The sequence below is a fragment of the Octodon degus genome, unplaced genomic scaffold (genome assembly GCF_000260255.1).
Source record: "Octodon degus isolate 3935 unplaced genomic scaffold, OctDeg1.0 scaffold00014, whole genome shotgun sequence".
Lineage (NCBI taxonomy): Eukaryota > Metazoa > Chordata > Mammalia > Rodentia > Octodontidae > Octodon > Octodon degus.
The window spans coordinates 12,977,933-12,998,935 of NW_004524590.1; the positions used below are offsets into that span (position 1 = coordinate 12,977,933).

A 21,003-nucleotide genomic window follows, 5' to 3' on the forward strand; every position below is an offset into this window, starting at 1 on the left:
CGGCGGCCGCGCTCTCTGGCCCGGGCGGGTGCCCCTCCCCCGCGGGCCGGGCCGCGGCGCGCCGAGTCACGAGAGGCGCGTGCCGCACCGTCCTGGCTCGGGTCGGGCAGAGGACGGTGACCTTGGACCCCCTGCCGCCTCTCTCCGGGTCCGCGGGGCCCAGAGGCCAGCCCAGCAGCCCTCCTGTCGTGAGGGGAGTGCCAGCGCCTCTGCACAGATCTGCTCGCGTTGGGGCGGCCGCGGAAGTTTGGGACTTTGAGTCCGGGGTGGTGTTGGGAGTGAGGACTGGCTCTTTGTAGTGGGGGACGGAGCTTGAGCGAAGATTTGCTGCTTTGCCAAAGGGCTGCAAGTATCTTCACAAAAGTGTTTGTTAATAAGTACTGGGTCCCAGGGAGAGGCTCTTTAGTGTCTTCTGGATTTCCACGTAGGCTGGAAATAAAGCGAAAGAGCATTCAATTTCTTTTGGTTGCAAATATCACTTAACCAACTGGTTTGTGTGAACCTTCCCTTCCAGTTGATTTACTTAAAAGCTATTCTCGTTTATTATATTCTGGAGAGAAATTGAATCTACTAGCGATGCATTCCCAGTTTGGAAGGGGAACTGATGCCCGGGCACGATGAGTGCTCCTTTCACACTGACCATTTTCTGTCTGTGCCCCTCGCACATCTTCAGTTCTTTCTTCCCACAATTGAAGAATCTTTCTGTTCTGTACCCAGCTGGGGATATACTGATGGAAGGACTGGCATAGCCATCAGTGTGCTCCCAGAAGCCAAATCCGTTGTCTTGTTGTATTAAGAAGACACAGCAAATGTTGCATAGTTAGAGCTCCTGCATCAGGCAAACACGCACGTTGCTTTAATTTTATGGAAGATTGTTAAGAGGAAGATTGTTCTGTGATTTTCAAAAGTTTCTTTTGTGCTACTTTTTAATTCTAGGCTCTCACCGAGTTTTTACTTAGTCTTTAGCTTTAGAATTCTATCTGATCTCTCGGGTTCCACCTTAAACCCTCCAGTGTTACAAATGGGGAGGGGGTTTATATAAAGTAAACAACTTGGCTGCTGAGTCCCACTAATCCTTCACACACTGCTAGGAGGCTGAGTCAACTTTATCACTGATTTCCAAGAGCTTGAGACAGTTCCTAGCAGTTTGGAAGGTAGTCAGGTGATTATAATCAGATTATTACCAAAAACCAGTCTCTCATCCAGCTATCATTAGTCTTGTTCAGCTAATTCATTAAGTTCAACTTTTAAAACCCTTGAGGGGAAATTGGTCAAGAATAAAAAGACAGCTGGGCTTGGTTTTGCCTTCCAGCTTGCATGAAACATAGGGCAGGGCAATTGAAAATTTATTGGGCCTCGTTTAAGAGCTCAGTCATTCATTTATATCAGAATTTTACTTTTAACTGGGTGTATTAATCACTTTGGTAGCTTTTTATGGCTTTAAGAGAGGATATTCTTTTATTTCCTATGTATTACCCAAAGGCCCCTTTCCATTTTGTTTCAGAGTTAGTCTTTAAAGGGAATTTGGAGTCAGACAGTCCAATGTCTTGTGCTAAAAAATGATTTCACAGGTTGTATTGCAAAAGTACAGTTCTCTGTTCTGAGGGTGAGTGGATGAGAACCAAAGGCCAGAAGTTTGCAGTGGGTTGCCCTGTGAGGCTCCTTAGAAATGAGTTGAGCCAGGATAATCCTCCTGTGATGTGTTATCTTTTCACAGAAGTGTTTACTTGATAAATGATGGTTGAAAAATTGAAAGATTCCTATTTTACTTCCTAGGAACTTTTAAGAAAATATTTGTATCATCTGAGTTTCATTTTCTACTCCATCTTCATGAATCGGTCTTTGAGTTTTTTCACTTTTAGTTGTTTCTCAATCATCCCAGATCTTTTCAGAAGACAGGATATAAGTAATTAATATTACTTGATTTTTGTGTATCCAGTAAGAACTTGTGAGTGCTAATTATGAGAACCTTTCATAGGCTAAATCAAAGTCGTTTTGGAAGAAAAGTCAAGAGTATAAAACATACAGTGGCTCACCTCCCCAAAGTGACCAACACACCCAGTTAAAACTAAAATTCTGATAAAAATGAATGATTGTGAATAAATTTTCAGTTGCCGTGCCCTATACTTACATTAGCATGGAACATACTAATTGTATGTTTAACTTGGTGTTAATGTGTATCCTCCCTTTCCTGGGAGTTTGTACTCCAAAGTGAATTTTTGTTATCAGTGTCGTGAATATGAAAACATTGCTGATACATGACTAGATTACATGTACTTGATATAATGGTTGCATGTCATTATTTAGTAAGTATATCTGTATTAGTCAACTTTCCTTTTGTTACACACAGTGCCAGACTCCCTCAACTTAAGGTATTTCAAGAGGTTTAATTTAACTCATGTTTTAAGGGGATTCAGTCCATGGTCACCTGGCTCTGAGACATGGTAGAGTAACACTGTTTAGTTCATGGTGTCTGAGAAGAGCAGGGGGAAAAGTGTCAGAAAGGGACAAGAGGTCAGAGGTAGACCCTGACTCCATGACTCACCCTGACATACCTGCCATTTCCCCAACAGAAATCCCAAAGCCAGTCAAGTTGAGACTCCACTCTAGCCACAATAGTATTTCTTTAAACCAAATGTCATTTAGGTCCACTGAAGTACACACACACACACACACACACACACTATGTAGATTCTCTAATGGGAAAGCTGGTAGTTGAGTCAATGAGATAGGCATGTATATAAAAATGACACATTACTCAAAAGAGGTTGGTACTTCATTATATGAAAGGCATGGACACACATAAAATAGAAATGCAGAAATGAACATTTCAGCTGGGTTTTGGGGGTGGTATCTAGTAGCTAGAATTTGATGGTGTTCACTTGATATTTAGAAAATACCAAAGAAAGGAGAATGGTGTGAAGAAATGGGAATGAGCAGTTTTTGTTGTTTTTTTACTTTTAAAACTCACATTTTTTTATTTTTTAAAGAATACAAAATAGTAAAGACAAGCATAGAAATGATACATAATTTCGTTGATCAAAGTAATAGGAATTCAACAATGATTGATGTATTGCATGATGTTATCTTCAAATGTGTTGTTTAGGTTAACAGATATAAACGTGACAAATTAGTTAAAAGCAAAACAAAACAATAGGCTATAAGAAATTAAAGAAAAATGAGAATAAAAAAAAATTTAAGCATTAACTACTCCTTCCAAAAGACCAGCAGAAATCAACAGCCAAGTTATACAAAATATCCTGCATGTATATATAATTATATCTTTTCCCTTATTTGTTTTTTTCTTTTTTAACTCATAAACTTTATTGAAAATCAATAATATATAGCAAATTAGAAATTATAGACAAAAATTGAAATGTAAAAGATAGATTTAGACAGTGAATTTTAGAGAAATATTGCTAAAATGAATACATGAGATTAATGATACATTACACATTGTAAATAATTTACAAACTTGAAATAACAATAAAAATTGTCTGAAATAAAAATGAGTAAGAAAGAATGTACAGATCAGTCATGTAATAGTTCACTCTGTGCCAAAATCAAGAAATATATATTCATATAATTAGAATTCTCAAAGTAGAAGGGGGTAGGCAATAAATATTTAAAGAGTTAAAATTTTTGAATTTAGTTAACATTATAGCACCACATTTCCAAGAAAAATGAATCCTTTGCTCAAGAAATATAAATAAAATCATACCAAGATACATAAAAATAAAATTGTCCAAAACTACTTGTAAAGAAAAAAATCATTAAAGCATATACATAGAAAAATATATTAGCCATGGAAGAATAAAATTAAATAACATCTTATTCCACATTAGGAAAAAAAAAAAAGCAAGTGGGTAAGAAACTAGACCTACTTATTCAAAGGACTGAAAAAACAAAACAAGAAAAGATCTGTCCTTTGAATTGAATTTTATACTTAACAAACATACCTTTGAAAACAAGATATTTTCCAGTTATACAAACTTGAAATATTCTATTTCTTTCAGATATAGCATATAGAAAATAAGAAAGAGCATAATCCAGAAGGCAAGAGAAGCTGCTATATGGTCCTGGATAAAGAATAAAGAACTCTCAAAATGATAGCTGTGCAGGACTATGTAAAATACAATTGTATTAGACAAATCCATTTAAAAGGTCCTTGAAGATTTCCACATAACAGTATTGTTTATGTCAGTTTATATACATATTTTTTTCATATATATGTGTGTGTGTAAAAGACAGGGAAGAACTGATATAAAGTCAATGGAAAATGGAAATATACTTTTTAAACTTTCTAATACTAGGAGAAAATATAGGATGTCTTATAAGTAGATAGTAAGTCAAAGAAACAGCATAGACAAAAATTAAGATTAAACAATATTCAGAAAATTAATTAAATATTAATTCAAAATTTAATTAAATATTCCAAAACAATATTCAAAAGTTAAAATTAAATTGTGAGTCCAACTAAGAGGCTAGAATGTAGTGTATCGTATGTACGAATCTGTGATCAATTCAGAGTACTCACACAGTGTTTGAATAGGGTAATATGTACAAAAATATCAACTAAGAAAAATTTTCATGATAGTAAAGAATTACATAGGATAAAACATAACAAAAATACTGGAATGGCAAATATATGCCCAGCACTTCTAACAGTTTGGGAATAGGATATTGCACAAAGTTCTTGTATGTGGTAGATGTGGACAGTGTCTATGATGCTTACTGGTGGCCAGTTGTCACTTGTGGGACTGAGCTACTGCTAGTTCCTTTATCCACTCTGTAGACCCAGACAGAATTGTGACCCATAGGGTACAGGAGAAGTCCATTTATAGGCCATGCTGATGGAAATATTTTGCTGCTGTATGCAGCAGAATAATTGAAAGACTGCTGTTGTATACCTCTTTTTCTCCTGTGTTTGTTTGCCCTACTTCGTGGGTTCTTTCTGTTCTCATTCATGGAGTTATGGTCATTTTGATCCCTCTCTAGAATAACTTCTGGTAGTCTGTGTAGGGTTGGCTTTGTTGTCATGAGATCTTTAGTTGCTCTTTTGTCATGGAAGTATTTCACTTCTCCATTAAACTTGAAAGAGAGTTTTGCAGGGTATATCAGTCTGGGTTGAAATTTGTTTTCTTGCAAGACTTGAAGTACTTTGCTCCATGCTCTTGACTTGATGGTTTGTGAAGAGAAATCTGCCATTATTCTGATTGGTTTCCGTTTAAATGTGATCTGTTTCTTTTCTCTAGAGGCTGTTAGTATATTGTTCCTGTGCTGAATTTCTGGGATCTTGATTATTATGTCTGGGTGTGGTTTTAACTGGGTTAATGTTACCTGGAGTTCTTTAGGCTTCAGTTACCTGAATGTCAGATAGTTTTCCCATATTTGGGAAGTTTTCTGCTCTTGCTTCTGCCCGTATTTTTAGGGGAGGTTTATTTTTTATTTTTGGTGCTGAGGCTCAAACGCAGGGCTTCCAGCTTGCTAGGAAAGCATTCTACCACTGAGCCAAATCCCCAGCCCCACCCATATTGTTTTTATATCATTTGTATTGACTCCTTCTTTCTCATTAATGCCTGTTGGTTTTACGTTGTTCATCTTTGCATCATCTTGCAGATGTTGAATTATTTTTTCCTGCGTCCTAGTTGTTTTCCAGAGATCTCTTCTTACCTTTTTACTAGCTGAAGTGATGTCTTCAAGATCTGAAAGTCTGTTTAACTTTCATTCAAATGGTTTTGCCAGCTTTCCAGCTTGAAATTGAGGTTTTAATTTCCTGTATATCACTTTGAATCTGCTTCATGCATTTTATTTATTTCCTATATAGGAATGAGCAGTTCTTGATTGGCCACTATCTTGTTAAAATTGTTTGGTGACAAAATAAAGAATGAAGCTGATAAAATAGGTTGTACCCACATATCTGATTGCCAAACCAAGAAATTAGAAATTTATCTTATAAACAGTATGTGATACATTGTGGTGAGGGCTGTGTTATAGATTACAAATGTGAAAGCTTTAAGGAGTAAGACAAAAGAGATTGAGAAACAGTTGGAGTAATTACAACATAAAATATAAATGAAAGGGGGTGGATATATGTAAGGTGTACAGCAAAGAGAGATGGTAGCAGCTGTTGTTGAATGAGGGACTAGAGATAAGCATGAACAGTTGAACCAGAATGCTTTAGTGGTGTTCTATACAGAAAAGTGGTTTTTAAATTTTTTTACAATAATGGAAGACCTTCAGGAAAGGCAGCTCATGAAAATAAATGATTGCAAAAAATGATAATATTTAGATGGATTTAAGTAGTAAACACCTGCAGTGAAGGGGAGACAAGTGAAGAATTTCAAATCAAATTTATATTTACATATATTAGGTGAATTCACTATTTTAAGGCAGTCCTCTAATGTGACAGTAATTATCCCTTAGTATGTCTGCATTGAAAGCCTTCTGTATATTTCCTTTAGAGATCCACAAAGGAAATGCAGAGAGGGTTACATATTTGAATTTCTTCTTTTCTCTTCTCTTGTCAGTAACTTCCCAGACCCAGACCTGGATGAGTATAGTTTAAAACCAACTGCCTTGTTCCTGTCTATAAAGAGCTTATAATGTCATTGAGAAGCTTGTCAAGTAGAGCATGTACTAGGGAAAAGGGAGATAATGTGCTCTGTTCTTTTTTTCCCCTGGATTCCTTTTATGTGTGATGAACTCTTCTCCTCCCAGCCATAATGATTAACAGCTCATCGAAGATTGGACCTTCATGTTTTGGAACTTTGGCAACATTGACCACATGTTTCTATAGATGCCTGTTAGATGCCTGTGGAATTTCACAGAAAATCTGTGGCAGTGAATGAGCCATTGTCACCTGCTCCTTGGCAATGAGATTGTGGCATCATGAGTACATACTTGGTTTCCTTTTATTCAAGATAGCTTCTACTAGCCTCACTTGTCACTTTTATTCTAGGTAGAAACAAGAGAAGATGAAGAACAAAATGTCAAATTGACTGAAATTCTGGAACTCCTGGTTGCAGCTGGATATTTCAGGGCTAGAATTAAAGGCTTGTCACCTTTTGACAAGGTAAGTGGAAAGTTTACCACTAGACTGTTTCTCCTGAGCATGTTATAGTTAACCATGACACAGAAAGGGTGAAGAGGGTGTTTTACTTCCTCCATATCCATGTTAACATTCTCCCTCATGTAGTTCCATTATAGAAGTATTCTTATTTATTGTTTAGCAAAATTAAGGATCAGCTAGTAGATAGTAAAATTATGGTGCATAGTTAAATTACTGTGCATGATGTTGTAGAAAATGCAACAAATAGAAGAAATACTATTTTCTTTCTTTCTTTTTCTTTTTTTTTTTTGGTGGAACCGGGGATTGAACTCAGGCCCTTGCGCTTGCCAGGGAAGCTCTTATTCCACTGAGCCATCTCCCCGGCTCCAGAAATACTATTTTCTTTATTCAAGGAACATATAGTTATAGGTCAGATAGGGTTATAAAATTCACATCAGAAAATAATCTGAGTATTAATTATTCTAAGTCAGTATGCTTACAAATAGTTGATATATATTCTGTTAATAAATGCTCTGAGTTGGAAAATGGATAAATCACTGTGGGATGTAGTATTTTAATTTAGAAGAACAAATAATTATGGTGCTTGTGATATAATAAAAGATGTTAAGAATACAGATACAGGGCCGGGGAGATAGCTCCACCTGGCAAGCTGAAGGACTCAGATTCGATCTGCAGTACCACATGCTGTGCCAGCCCCGAAACCTTGGGTGCGTCCTGCCCGCCACAGAAGCCAGGTGTGGTGGTGCACGTCTGCAATCCTAGCACTGCGGAGGCTGTGACAGGAGGATCACTATGAGTCTGAACTGTATAGTGAGACCCTCTACCAAATAAATGAATAAACAAATACAATATTTCTTTAAAAGTTAAAGAATACAGATATAGCACAATATCCATGCATGGAAGGAGCACCACTTATATAGAGTGCAGAAGAGAGACACATAAACTAACATGCATAGAATGAATGGCATGGTATAATATGTGACACAGTATACTGTGCACAGGATATATGCAGGAGCTGCAGAGCAGCTTGGGAAACTTTTAGAAATCGAGTGTTGTTCAGAAGGTCACAGTCCTGGCTTCACATAATAACATAATCACATGGGTTATTTTACAATATGTGTCCAGGCCTAACCCATTGTATTTCTAGTTATATTTGGGCTGAAGTCCTGGGATCTGTATTATATTGGACATACATGAGTCTAAAACATAGCTGAGATAAACTTCACTGTTTATTCCTAGTATCAATGTGTGTTTGAAAAACATTTTGTTTCAGAGTGAGTGTTGAGCCTTAGAGTTACTTGCATGTCAGAGAAATCCTGTAAGAAAAGTAGAGCAGACATTCTCATCTTCATTAGCTAGATGAGAATATGTGTGGAAATTAAATAACACGCCAAAAATGCCAACTATGTTGCACTCAGTTCTGGTCTCTAAAACACAATTCCTTTGGAGTCTGGCACTTATCTGAAACTAGGTTAAGAAAATCTTTCAGCTGAAATTTAATGTCTGTCCTCTATTGTAAAGATCTGTAGATCATATAATCATTTAATAATAAAAGTCACATCATTTCAAGTGTTAGACGCGTGTGGCTAGTGTTGGACAGTGCAGGTGTAGAACATTTGTATCACTGCACCAAGTTTTGTTTCACTGCTATCTTAGCTGAACTGAATGTAAGGACATTTTCTCTCTCTGAAGTCACGTAATAGTCTATACTTACTGAAACCTGTTTGTATAATTTGTCTACCTTTTATATCTTTCCCTGAACTAGAAAGAGAAATATTTTCCTTTTTTTTCACAGGTGGTAGGAGGAATGACTTGGTGTATCACCACTTGTACCTTTGATATAGATGTTGATTTGCTCTTTCAGGAAAACTCTACGATAGGTCAAAAAATGTAAGTTATTTGAATTTGCAGTAGAAAAGCCTAATGTGGGTTAGAAGGGCAGTTTTGTGGAACTGGGTAATTACATGTTTATATTCAGATTTTTTTTTTTTTTTTTTATGTATTTGGTATAGAATCTCACAGTGCAGATCGGACTCTCAGTGATCCTCCTCTTTTCAGCCTCCCCAGTGGTGGGGTTACAGGCACATGTCACCACACCCAGACTGGTTCACTGGCTCAGCACACCAAAGGGCAGGGCCGGCGTGGCGTGTGGTACCTGTGCTTGCCTAAGCAGGCGCTTAGTCCACTGAGCTGTCTTGCTGGCCACACATTCTTTTTCATTCTTGAAATACTATATATATGTTTATTCTTTTCTTTTTTTTTTTTTGGTTGTATCAAGGATCAAACTCAGGATATTGTGCTTGCCAGGCAAGCACTTATGCCACTCAGCTGTCTCCCTGGCCTATATATATTTATTCTTAATATAAACTCTTAAGTGCTTACATGTAGATCATTTCTAACACTTAGCCCCCAATTGATTAATCTTCATCATGTAGCACATTTCAGAGTATATTTGTTGTTTAAATTGATATTACTGTTTATTTGCTTACTAATACAAACTAATAGTACTAAGCCAAGGAAAATACTTGGCTTAGTACTATTAAAAAAAGTCCTATAAGAAATATTCATAAGTGTATTCCAAAGCTATATATAATATTTCAAAACAAATTGTCCATGCTATTAACATCTTTGTAAGAATATAATTAAGAGAAGAACAGGCAAGTAAATCTCATTTCTTAGTGAACTGACCCTTTTCCATTTCATTATAGTCTTTTATTTTAAAGAGAATAAAAAATAATAATAAACATTAGAAACAATACAGAATTTTGAAAAACAAGATGATAGGAATTCAACAATGGTTGTTATAGTGTATATTATCTTCAAAGTAGTTGTTCAGAAGATCCTGTTTATATCTGGAAATATTTGCTGTCTTAAAGTCTACTTGCCTGATGCTGACATAGCTACTCCAGCTTTCTTTTAACATGTCATGGTATAGTGTTTGTATTCTTTCTTTTTTTTTTTTTTAATTAGTACAGGGTCTATAGGGTCTCACTACACAGATTGAACTCATAGTGATCCTCCTATTTGTAAGCCCTGGGGTTACAGGTGGGCCCCACCATGCCCAGTGTCAATAGCAGTCTCATCTCGTCCTGCAGATGGGACCGGCATGGCATGCTTGGAATCGAACCCAGTCCCTACGTCTGCCCAAGCAGGCACTTTAATCGCTGAGTTATCTGGCCAGCCCGCTTTAATTTTTTAAACAACACAAAAATAGCAATTAAAAAGCACTAGAAACAATACAAAATTTCACTAAACAAAGTAATGGGAATTCAACAGTGGTTGCTGTATTGCATGATGTTATCAAAGCTCCTGCTGTGTGGGATTCAGTGTGGCGTCCACCTCTGTGGGTAGGGGAGGGACTAAGCACAGCTCAAGAAGAATCCAATGATGATGAATGCAGGTGAAGTTCTGCAAAGCTGTCTTGATAGTGGGCCGGCGTAGGGTAGGTTCTCACAGGGCTCCTGCAGGTCCCTGTAGCAGTTTTCCAGGCACCTGGGGTTTCAGATCCCCCCAGCAGTCTTCCTGGGCAATGACAGGTGGCCAGGGCTCAGCTGTATTCCAACAGGGAGTTGGAGGAGGCCCACTGGGTCCTCCAAGTAGTCTTCAGGGTGAAGTCAGGTGGCCAGGACTCAGAAGACCTCAGGAGATCATGACGGGTGGGCGGAGGTAGGCCTACCAGGTCTTCCTGATGTTTAGCTTTCATCTATCATTACTTACCGTTAAATTGGCAAGAGAATATTCATAATGAAGTTCATACTTTGCAAGAAAGTTTGAAAATTACATCTGTAATCACTGTCTAGAATAAGATCTAAAAACAGTGATAGAATGAGAACAGGAAATATAAGCTTCTAGACTGTTACAGTGATGTTTAAAGCAGAAAATTTAAAACTTAGGCAAAAGTAGTCTCTTTTCATTTATTCATTTAATGTTTATTAAATCCCTGCTGTGGATCAGGCTTTATTCTGGGTACTGTGGATTCATTATTGAACAACATCTAGCCCTCACTGAACGCCCAATGTAGTGGTGGGAAAAAGACTATGAACAGTAATAAAATACATACAAAAGTAATGTGTGCAATGGAGACAATGAGAACTAGGAGGGATATGAGGAGAAATTTTGAGTAGGAGGCAGAGATAATTTTAAGGGCAGTCGGTTTAGTGTAATGGACAGCTGAGACTTGAGGGAAGAAGTTCCATGTCAAGACAACTATATTTCAAGTGCTTGTACATGTATCTTATTATTTAACCTTCAGGACGACACTTGAGTAGGCAGGGCAGGGATTACTTCTCATGATGGGAATACTGTACCAGAGGGTCATCTATCACCAGAAGTCCCTGAGTAGGTGGTGGAGCTGGAATGTAGGTCTAGGTCTATCCATATTTCAAACTGTTCGCAGTAGAGGAGGAAATAGTACATGAACACTTAAAACTGAAGGAGTCAGATTAGTTACCCATAATGACATGTTAATGTTTTAGGCTAGGAAACCTACCTGGGGAACTCCCTTGTCCTCTTCCTGATTTTTAAGAGTTGACAGATCTATCCTGAGCTCCAGAGAGAAGCCAAGTGGGGGCTGGTGGGTGTCTGTAAAAGTCTTTCTGACTTTCTTTGCTGCCTATATTTCCATTTAGTCCTAGTGCTTCCTTGTATTTCTTAAACTGTCCTGACTAGGAATTTCTGGGAAGTCAGTTTAAAAGGGTTGTAAATCCTGGGATTACCTTCAATATTCTTCCTTTGGGATACTGATGAAAAGATGAATAGCTATCCCTGAGGAGTGTCCAGGGGCAGGGGACCCTGTGTGAAGGCAGGGGGTTGGACTCAATTATCTTGGCATCTCAGCCTCTTGATTTTGTTTAAGCTGCTGACTTTGATTCTGTAAATCAGATAACGTTCAGCCACTAGAGGGAGTGTTCCCCTTGCTAAACTAGAATGTAACTGAGGAAAGGCTGTGTTCAGGAGTGGGTGGGTTTATGCACAGCTGTCCAGCATTAATAAAGTTAGGACATGCACTAAGCAAGACTTAAAACTAGCACTGGTTCTCATCTTTACTTGCTGAGCACAAACTTGGAATTTAAGTAGCAGGGGCATTTAAATACATATTTCTTCTTTTGTAAGTGGCAAAGAAATTAAACAGGCATAGGAGCCTGATGGAGATCAAACTAAATAATAAAGCTTATTAGAGAAGGCCTCAATGTATTACCAAGTGGGTTTTTTAGTACTTCACTACCATACTATCCCATTTGACCCCTGAGCTGACCTGGATAGCCACAGACTTCCTCACTGGGGCTGGCTGCACATTTTATGGCAGAAAAAAACACATGTCCCACAGGCAGTGTTCTTGGTGGCTATTGGAATGGCTGAGATACCCACATGAGAGCTTCCTTCTTCCTCTCAGCCCTTTTAGAACAGCCCCTCCCCACTTCTGTTGAAGAGAGGTGAGGAGGAAGAGGCAGAAAATATTCTCCCATCTGGCTCTCTCCTGGAGGTAGATATCCTCCCCTCTGTGTTTATGTACAGTAGGGAATCAGCCTGTCTGCTGCATATGTTTTGTTTTTTTTTTTTTAAACATACTGGACTAGACATGGGTCAGTGGGATTGACTATTGTCTTCTGAAATTTATCCTTATTTCCACCTCTGAAGCTGCTTTCCAGGTACCAAACACTGCCTATAATGTATACTTAAGGACCATTCCCTACAGGGTTATTTTAGTCACTTTCCTGTTGCTGTACAAAATACCTAACATCAGCAACTGAAAGGGCAACAGCTTTATTTTGGCTCAATTTCAATCCATGATTGGCTGCCTCCAAGGCAGGAACAGAATGGCAGAGGGGTATGGAGGAGGACTGGATTGTTCAGTCCACAGCAGCCATGAGGTAGGGCATGAAGGGATCATCAGGGATAGCAGAGTCAACTTCCTAAGTCAGGTCCTCAGTGACTCACCCACCTCCAACTAGGCCTTCCTTTCTAACAGCACATTTAGTGGGTAAGGCCACCTCTGAGTGTGTTGCCTCCATTGTCCATTCACCTCCTTCACACATGAGAATTGAGGGGCAACAGTATGGATGTAATCCATCACAGGGATTGCTTAGTTTTTGCCCCTAGGTCACTTAATTCCTGGTAAGACTGAGGATATGAGATCTGTTAAGGGGAACATGGGTTAAAAGGATCATAGCTTCTATACAGGCCTGCATTCTAGACTCAGTCATGGTCTGGCTCTTGCCCAAGCACTGTGAAGCTGGTTCAGGGTGTCTGTCTCCCAGAAAGGAGTGTTGAACTGCAGTAGGACAAGTGGAGATTTCTTTGGAAAAGGAGCTCTTTTGGAGACTCAAAACTTGTTGCATTTGAAATATCTGCCAAGAAATGTTACCATTTGTTCACCAGGGCCTTCATTCATGAGGAGATAGTCCTGCACTTGTAAAGAAGATCACAGTCGTTGCTGTGACCAACTAAGATTTTTTTGGGTGTGGATAGGGTAGAAATGGAGCCCAAAGTCCCTGTTTCTCTGTGCAGCTCCAAAAAGCCATGCCAGGTGGCTGTTTTTAGAGGTTTCTCAGTCATGCTATGGCTTTGAATATTTCAGACTCACTAAATCTTTTTTCTCTTCAACTGATAACAAATGAGGTGTAAGAAATAGTAATGCTACAGAGATCAACCACCTGCTAATGGGAGAAAGGCACATGATTCTGATAGAATAGATTTGTACACAAGACAGCCCTATCTCTCATCATAAAACTGTCCCATCCAGGCGGAGCTGAGAAACCTCAGCAGAGTGAACCATTTTTGGAAGTGAACCTTCTGTGGAAATAGAAGGTCTTTCAGATCTAGGATTGATTTTAGAGCACATAGCATAAAAAATGAAGGCTATTATTTTAAAGTGTTTTTGTGTCAAAGTATAAAAAGTGTAGGTCATTAAAATGAAATGTAAAAGAACATGGAGCACTGATAACTTTTTATTTCACTATGTAAGAATATTACAAGTATTGCCACGTCAGCATCACTATGGGTCGGAAGAGATAGCTCAGTGGCATAAGCACCTGCCTGGCAAGCACAAGGTCCTGAGTTCCATCCCCAGTATCAAAAACCTGAACAAACAAACAGACAAAAAGTCACTATTATTTCATAAAGAAAATATTTAAACAGTTAAACAGTGAAAAATAGGAAGAAAAACATTTTATTTTATTATTTTTGATTTATTTATGTGGTACGAGATTTCCTAAGCAGCTCGGACTGGTAGTGATCCTCCTGTCTCAGACTCCCCAGTGCTGGGATTACAGATGTGCGCCACCATGCCCAGTTTCAGTGGCCGGCTTGGTGCAAGGCTGGCATGGCATGCAGTACTGGGGATTGAACCCAGGTCCTTGAGCTGGTCAGGCAAGCGCTTCGGCCGCCAAGCTATTTTCCTGGCCCAGGGAAAACATTTTAAACAAATGATGAAGGAGTTTTTTTGACCTGACGTGCAAACCTAAATTGTGCTACTTTTCCTTGCTTTGCTCTCAGCCAGGAAAAACTCAGTCATGGTCTGGCTCTTGCCCGAGCACTGTGAAGCACAAGTTCTTCTGGGATGTGGCCCAGAATTTAGAAATGTCTTTATTGCTCCTCACTACATTTCACTCTGTTTTTCTCTGACAGAGCTCTATCAGAAAAGATTGTCTCAGTCCTTCCAAGGATGAAATGTCCACATCAGCTGGAACCCCATCAGATCCAAGGGATGGATTTTATTCACATATTTCCTGTTGTGCAGGTGAGATCTTCCATGTGATTTCTTGTCCTCTGAACATCAGAGTTCCTATAATAATTCAGGCTCTTGGATCATCTGGCCTGGATCATGGGTTTAATGGGTGTAGAATGGATTTCTTGCACCAGAGCATGACATGTCACTGTTCTGAAAAGGTTTCCAGTACTCCATGTTCACTAGTTCAGTGGTGGTATGTGTGTCATTTTCTTTCAAGATGAAAATTTTCAGGGCCAGGGCGATAGCTTTGTGGTGTAAGTGCCTGCCTGGCAAGCTCAGGGACCCGGGTTTGATCACCAGCATTGCACGCCTTGCTAGCCCGGTGCTGAGCTGGCCACCAAAACTGGTGTGGTGGTGCACGCCTATATTCCCAGCCCTGGGGAGGCTGAGACAGGAGGATCACTATGAGTCTGAGCTGAGTAGTGAGACCCTGTATCAAAGAAATAAATAAAAAGACAGGATTAAAAAAAAAAAAAGATAAAAGATTTTAATGTATAAGTTGCTTTTTCTAAATTATAAATCCTCAGTATTCAGGTTTAATTTCAGTGTTGGTACTTTGTAATAGGTGGATTTTGGTTAGCAGTTTGCGCACTCGTCCCTAAAAATGTTCAGCAACACTGCCCTAGCATTACACTCTTGTTAGGCTCTTTCTGTGTTTCCTTTGTCATTTTTATTGTTTTACGAGTACAGGTAGAACTCCAGAGCCCTGCACTAACTGTTCAGCTTCATTTCATTGTTTGCTTTTTTCTTTTTTCTTCTAGCCCTTCTTTGTTCCAGGTTTTCCTGTACTTATGCTTCGTCCTGCCACCATAGGATTTTGCATATACAAATTCTGTGGGCTGGAATGCACTTCCCTTCTTGCGTTACGTGTTTAAAATTCATGTTCCTCCTTCAGATCTTGATTCCAACAAACCTTCTCAGGAAAGCTTTCTTTGACTCCTTAATCTTTTTTTTTTTTAATTTATAAATTTGGTACAATTTCTCACTATGTAGCTTGGACTCATAGTAATCCTCTTTCAGCCTCCCTACCTCTAGGATTACAGCCATGTGCCACCACCCCTGGGTTGCTTGCTTGGCGAGCCCAGGGCAGGGCCAGCATGGCATGCAGTACGGAGGATCAAGCCCAGGGCCTTGCACTTGCCAGGCAGGCGCTTAGACCACTGAGCTATCTTCCCGGCCCCTGACTCCTTAGTCTGATACTGGTTCATTTGCTGTATTGCTCATCTAGCCACATTTCTTTACTTCACATGAAACTTCCTTCCTGGAGTTTATAACTATGTATATTGAGATGTATGATTATTTATCTGTCTCCCGTAAGACTGTAAGCTTCATGAGGACAGGCACTATGAGTGTCTTGCTCACTTTGTCTGTAATAGTGTAGTAGCTATCAGTGTGTTTGACAGTTTATAGACAGTCCTTGTTAATGTCTCCTAGGAGACTTCTCTGGCTAGCTTTTTCCCAAGATTGTGATTAAGTGGCCTTTGCTGTCAGCTTCCTGTGTTCGATGCAGTTCTTGTTTGTGGACTTCCCAGGCAGCTAGAGAAGGGGAAGAGCAGAGGAACTTATGTTTGTTTCTGCTGTGTAAACAATACTTTGTGTCTGATCATAGAAGTGTTTTTGTTTTAGATATCTGTTATAGTTCAGTCCTACTTTTGAGGAAAGTGAGACTCAGCATAATCAGTTTGCTGAGGTCAGAGCTAGTGCATGGAGAAGTAAAGATTCTAGTCTGAACACCATCTCTGAACCTTGTACTTTTCCACTCCACTGCTCATACAGCCACGGAGAAGGTAGTTGCACAGCCCTTGCTAGACTGTCTTCTGGTTCTGCCGTAGGATTACGTAGTGCAGGAGTTACGAGCACAGGCTTTGGAGACCCCTAGGTTTGTACCTTGCCCTCAAGCTGTTCATATTGGCACACACCACTGATGCTAGCACTCTGGGAGGCTAAGGCAGGCAGGCAGACCTGAATTTTGAGACCCTGACTCAAAATAAAATTAAATGAAAAAAGAACTGGTGTGTAGCTCAATGTGAAGAGCCTGGATTCAATCTTTATTTTGACAAAATGAAATAAAAAAGCTTTGCCTCTGTCACTTTCTGGCCAAATGACCATTAATGCCTTTTCCATCTGACAGGATGAGAAGTTAGTGTGTAATATATTTATTTATTTTTTTAAAGCTATATAAAATTTATGTTTATAGATGAGTATTAGTATATTACAGTAATTATTCATAGTAATTATTTGTGAATACTTTTTTTTTAGAATGAGCTATATTGATTTTTTTTCTTTTTCAAAATTTTATTGATATACAGCAATGAGACAGTTTCAAATCAAATCGGAAGTACAGTTTCAACAAATAACACACTGCATATATTCTTCTTAGTGGTTAATTGCTGTACAAGATGCGGACTTGTGATCCTATTTACAAACACCATTAGAACAAATCATTCTATTCATTAAGAGAATGCAACTATATATCTATCCTAACCACTTTGAATACACAGATACAGAATGGACATTCATAGGTATACCCCATTTTTCCTAAGTTCCGTTATTGAATATTATAGGTGTGTAAACTCAGCAAAATATTCTAAAAGAGTCCAGTAGACCATAATAGCATTGGGTCTTCTGTTTAACTGGCAATGTCAGAAATTATTGACCTGAGTCCCCCACAGCTCAACTTAACAGCATGGCTTTACTTCCTATATTTTGTCTTCATACTTTTCTTTCTTTTTCTTTTTTTTTTTTTAACATTTATTTATTTATGTATTTATTTTTTCCATAATTTTATTGAGAAAATAGAAATGAGACAGTTTTATATCAAATTGGTAGGAGAGTTCCAATAATTAACACATTGCATACTGACTTCCTAGTGGTTGTTTGTTGTACAAGATGCAGACATGATATCCTATTTATAAACACTATTAGAACAAATCCTTCTATTCATTGAATTACGAGAATGTAGCTATATATCTATCCTAACCATTTTGAACACACAGATACAAAATGGACATTCATCTGTATCCCCCCCTTTTTTTTTTCAAAGTTTTATTGATAAACAGCAATGAGACAGTTTCAAATCAAATCGGAAGTACAGTTTCAACAAATAATACACTGCATATATTCTTCTTAGTGGTTAATTGCTGTACAAGATGCGGACTTGTGATCCTATTTACAAACACCATTAGAACAAATCATTCTATTCATTAAGAGAATGCAACTATATATCTATCCCAACCACTTTGAATACACAGATACAAAATGGACATTCATAGGTTGTATAATATATTTAGATGAAAGCCTGGCACGCTAAGTTATGGTAGTGAGTGCTTTATAAGCATGAAATGCTAGCTTGTGTTGTCATCTGTTCAGTCTTCTCTGCACTAGACTTGAGGTAAGATGCCCTGAGTTGTGCTCACTTTGGCAGGACATATACTAAAGTGCCCTGAATTTTGTAAATTTATAAGTGAAATTTGTAAATTTTAGGTTAAGAGTTTAGCCTAGAATTTGATTCATGTTAAACTTTCTGTTTGTCTGATGCAAGGAGGTGGTATCTGATCCTTTTTGTGAAAAGAAGCCAGAGCCCAGTGTTGATTACTGACAGCTCCAATGCTGTTGTGCTGTAAAGGTGTTACCTGTCTCCCAAGCATGGCTCTTTTAGGGTTAAATCTAACTCCATCCTGTGTTATGCATTTGAGGGCAACAAATCTAGTTTTGACATGAGAAGTTGAGTGGAAAGTGGTGTTCTGCAGTCAGTTTGAGCATTTTGAGGGTTTGTGAATGTTTCATGTTGTGAGTGAAATACTGAGAAGTTCCTGTCTGGATAGGAGAGCCTAAACTAGGTTACCAGATTTTTTGATTTCATGAACCAATAAAAGTATAAAGCAGAAAATAAAGGTTTACATAGAGTTGGCAGTTGGCCTGGCAGGAATACTTTTAAAAGTAACTGCAGTTAGGGGCCGAGGAGATGGCTCAGTGGAATAAGTGCTTCCCTGGCAAGTGCAAGGACCTGAGTTCAATCCCCAGTTTCACACACACACACAAAAAGTAATTGCAGTATTGTTTTCCCTAGAAGAAAGGCCACTAAACTCCCAATCACAGACAAGAGGACAGTCCTTCAATTTTTTTTTTTTTTTTTTATATTTTAGAGAATATGTTTACACTTATAGAAATCTGACACAAGCCTGCAGGGTTTTTCTGTTTGTCAGAGACTAATAAAAGACTATAGATGAGCAGTTAACAGATAACCTGGCTTGCTTAAGTAAATCTGGGGGCGCACCAGCCATATTCACATAATTTGGCAAAGTTGTAGCTGCACTCTGAAGTGCTGCTGAGACAAAACAAGATTTAACTTCCTGTGGCAGATCTTGACCTCACAAGATGTTCCTGCTATAGTCATTCCCACTGGGACCTAAAACAGAACTTCCTGAGACTCAGCAGGCTTTTTCCCTGGCTTCTTCACACTTTAGAATCCCACATAGGAGTAACTCAGAGTAGATACAGGATTAATGGAGTCAAATCTAAAATGGAAACAGACATGAAAAGCTAGAAACTGGGTCTTCTGATCAAAAGAAAGCAGAGTTAAAATTGAGTTGAGCAGTAAGTCATCTTAGAGATCTGTGGCTGTGGTGCTAGGGTGGGAATGTGGATAAAAGCTCCAGCAGGTCTGAATGCTCTGATCCTTTTCTGCTTCTGCTTTCAGTTGGTGCTCTAGTGATTGGAGGTGGAGTGGGATAGAGTAGTAGAAATAAACAAAAGGTACTAGCAATAGAGGAGTATTTTTCCTGCAGTTATTGGCAATTACTTCTGTCCTAGACCTCCATTCCTAAACATGTTCTTTGCTTGAGCTGGGTACCTTCTGCACAAGCTTTTCTTCTTGTGTCTACTTTCCTAAGCAGCTAGACCTCATCAAGTGTGAGTGCTCTTGGTGAAAACATAGCTATTACCCAAAAACTGTTTTGGGGTAGAGTCACTTTTTCTGGAAAAGGAACACCAACCCTGACAAATGGCTTCCCCCTTGTTCAGTAACAAAGGGAATAAATAGAAAGTGAGGAGGAGAAGCACAAGTTTTTTCTGCACCTACATTCCTTTCTGCACTCTTACCTGCACTTCCAGGATCTTCCCTGGGTTGTGGGTTTGTGCACACATGTGTGTGTGTGTATGTGCACGTGTGTTTTAATTACCTGGAGATTTAAGTTGGATTAAAAAAGACCAGTTGCTTTTGGATGTCAACCCAATAAAGCTGAAAAGAGCTTCCTAGCTTTGTGACTATAGAAGGAAGAATAAATACATTGTCTATATCTCATGTTCTCTGGAAGATTAAGAGAGACCTTTATCAGGCTAATCTATTGCCTTGAATTCTTAGTGCACACTGTCTTCAAATCATAATATTGTGGAGTTTTTCTTCACTATTAAATGAAGGCTTGTATGAGATACTGTTTGTGACTCTTTCCCCTTTCCCTGTTCTGTGGTGCAAGCAGCATAGGAGTTTACATTAAGAACTGCCCCTCAGGCCAGTGGTTGGAGGAATAGTTATATTTACCTTGTGCTTCTGATATTTACAGAGTACTCATTGTGATTTCATTTGACCTGGTTACAGCTCTGTATAGTCAATAATATACAGAGAGGCCTTTCCTTTGAGAGAGGCAGGCTGAGGCTTGCATATGAGAAGTACAGCTAGTCAGCGGTGGTCCCACCAGGTCTTGGCATCATGGGTGCCTGCCAACTGCTTTTCTGTTAGGACAACTGTGCTGATTGGTATTCAGAAGATGTGTTATCTTTGAGCAGGACTTCACCACAGAGAGATTTTGTTCCTGGTAACTCATATTTTCTTCTTTCTCTAGTGGCTGGTGAAACGAGCTATAGAAACGAAAGAAGAGATGGGTGACTACATCCGTTCATACTCTATATCCCAATTCCAGAAAAACTACAGTCTTCCTGAGGTCAGTTTTGTACTTTTTTCTTTTGACCACTGAGAACAAGTGTACACATAGACTCCCAGGAAGGAGGACATTAAGCTTAATTGCTCCTTCTTGGTCTTAAGCCAACATTGAAATGGGCCTTGCGGTTCAGTAGAACTATTTCAATGGCTGTGGAGTGTGAACCCCTGTAGAACGCTGTCATTTCTTTGAATTTTAGTATTGACCCAGAATTTCAATTAAATGACAAAAGGGGAGTGTATTTCTATGTAAAGTTTTTAAAATTT

The 21,003-nt window shown here is 38.8% G+C and overlaps 1 protein-coding gene across 2 annotated transcripts in view; it reads left to right on the forward strand.

The window, feature by feature from the left end:
- Ccdc93 (coiled-coil domain containing 93) overlaps window positions 1-21,003 on the forward strand; it is an 87,955-nt gene that overhangs the window by 576 nt on the left and 66,376 nt on the right. For both annotated transcript variants that reach the window (XM_023709707.1, XM_004626365.2), the window contains exons 2-5: window positions 6,962-7,075; window positions 8,868-8,962; window positions 14,699-14,810; window positions 20,642-20,740. In XM_023709707.1, the coding sequence (XP_023565475.1) occupies window positions 6,962-7,075; window positions 8,868-8,962; window positions 14,699-14,810; window positions 20,642-20,740 (420 nt within the window). The remainder of the gene's footprint in view (window positions 1-6,961; window positions 7,076-8,867; window positions 8,963-14,698; window positions 14,811-20,641; window positions 20,741-21,003) is intronic.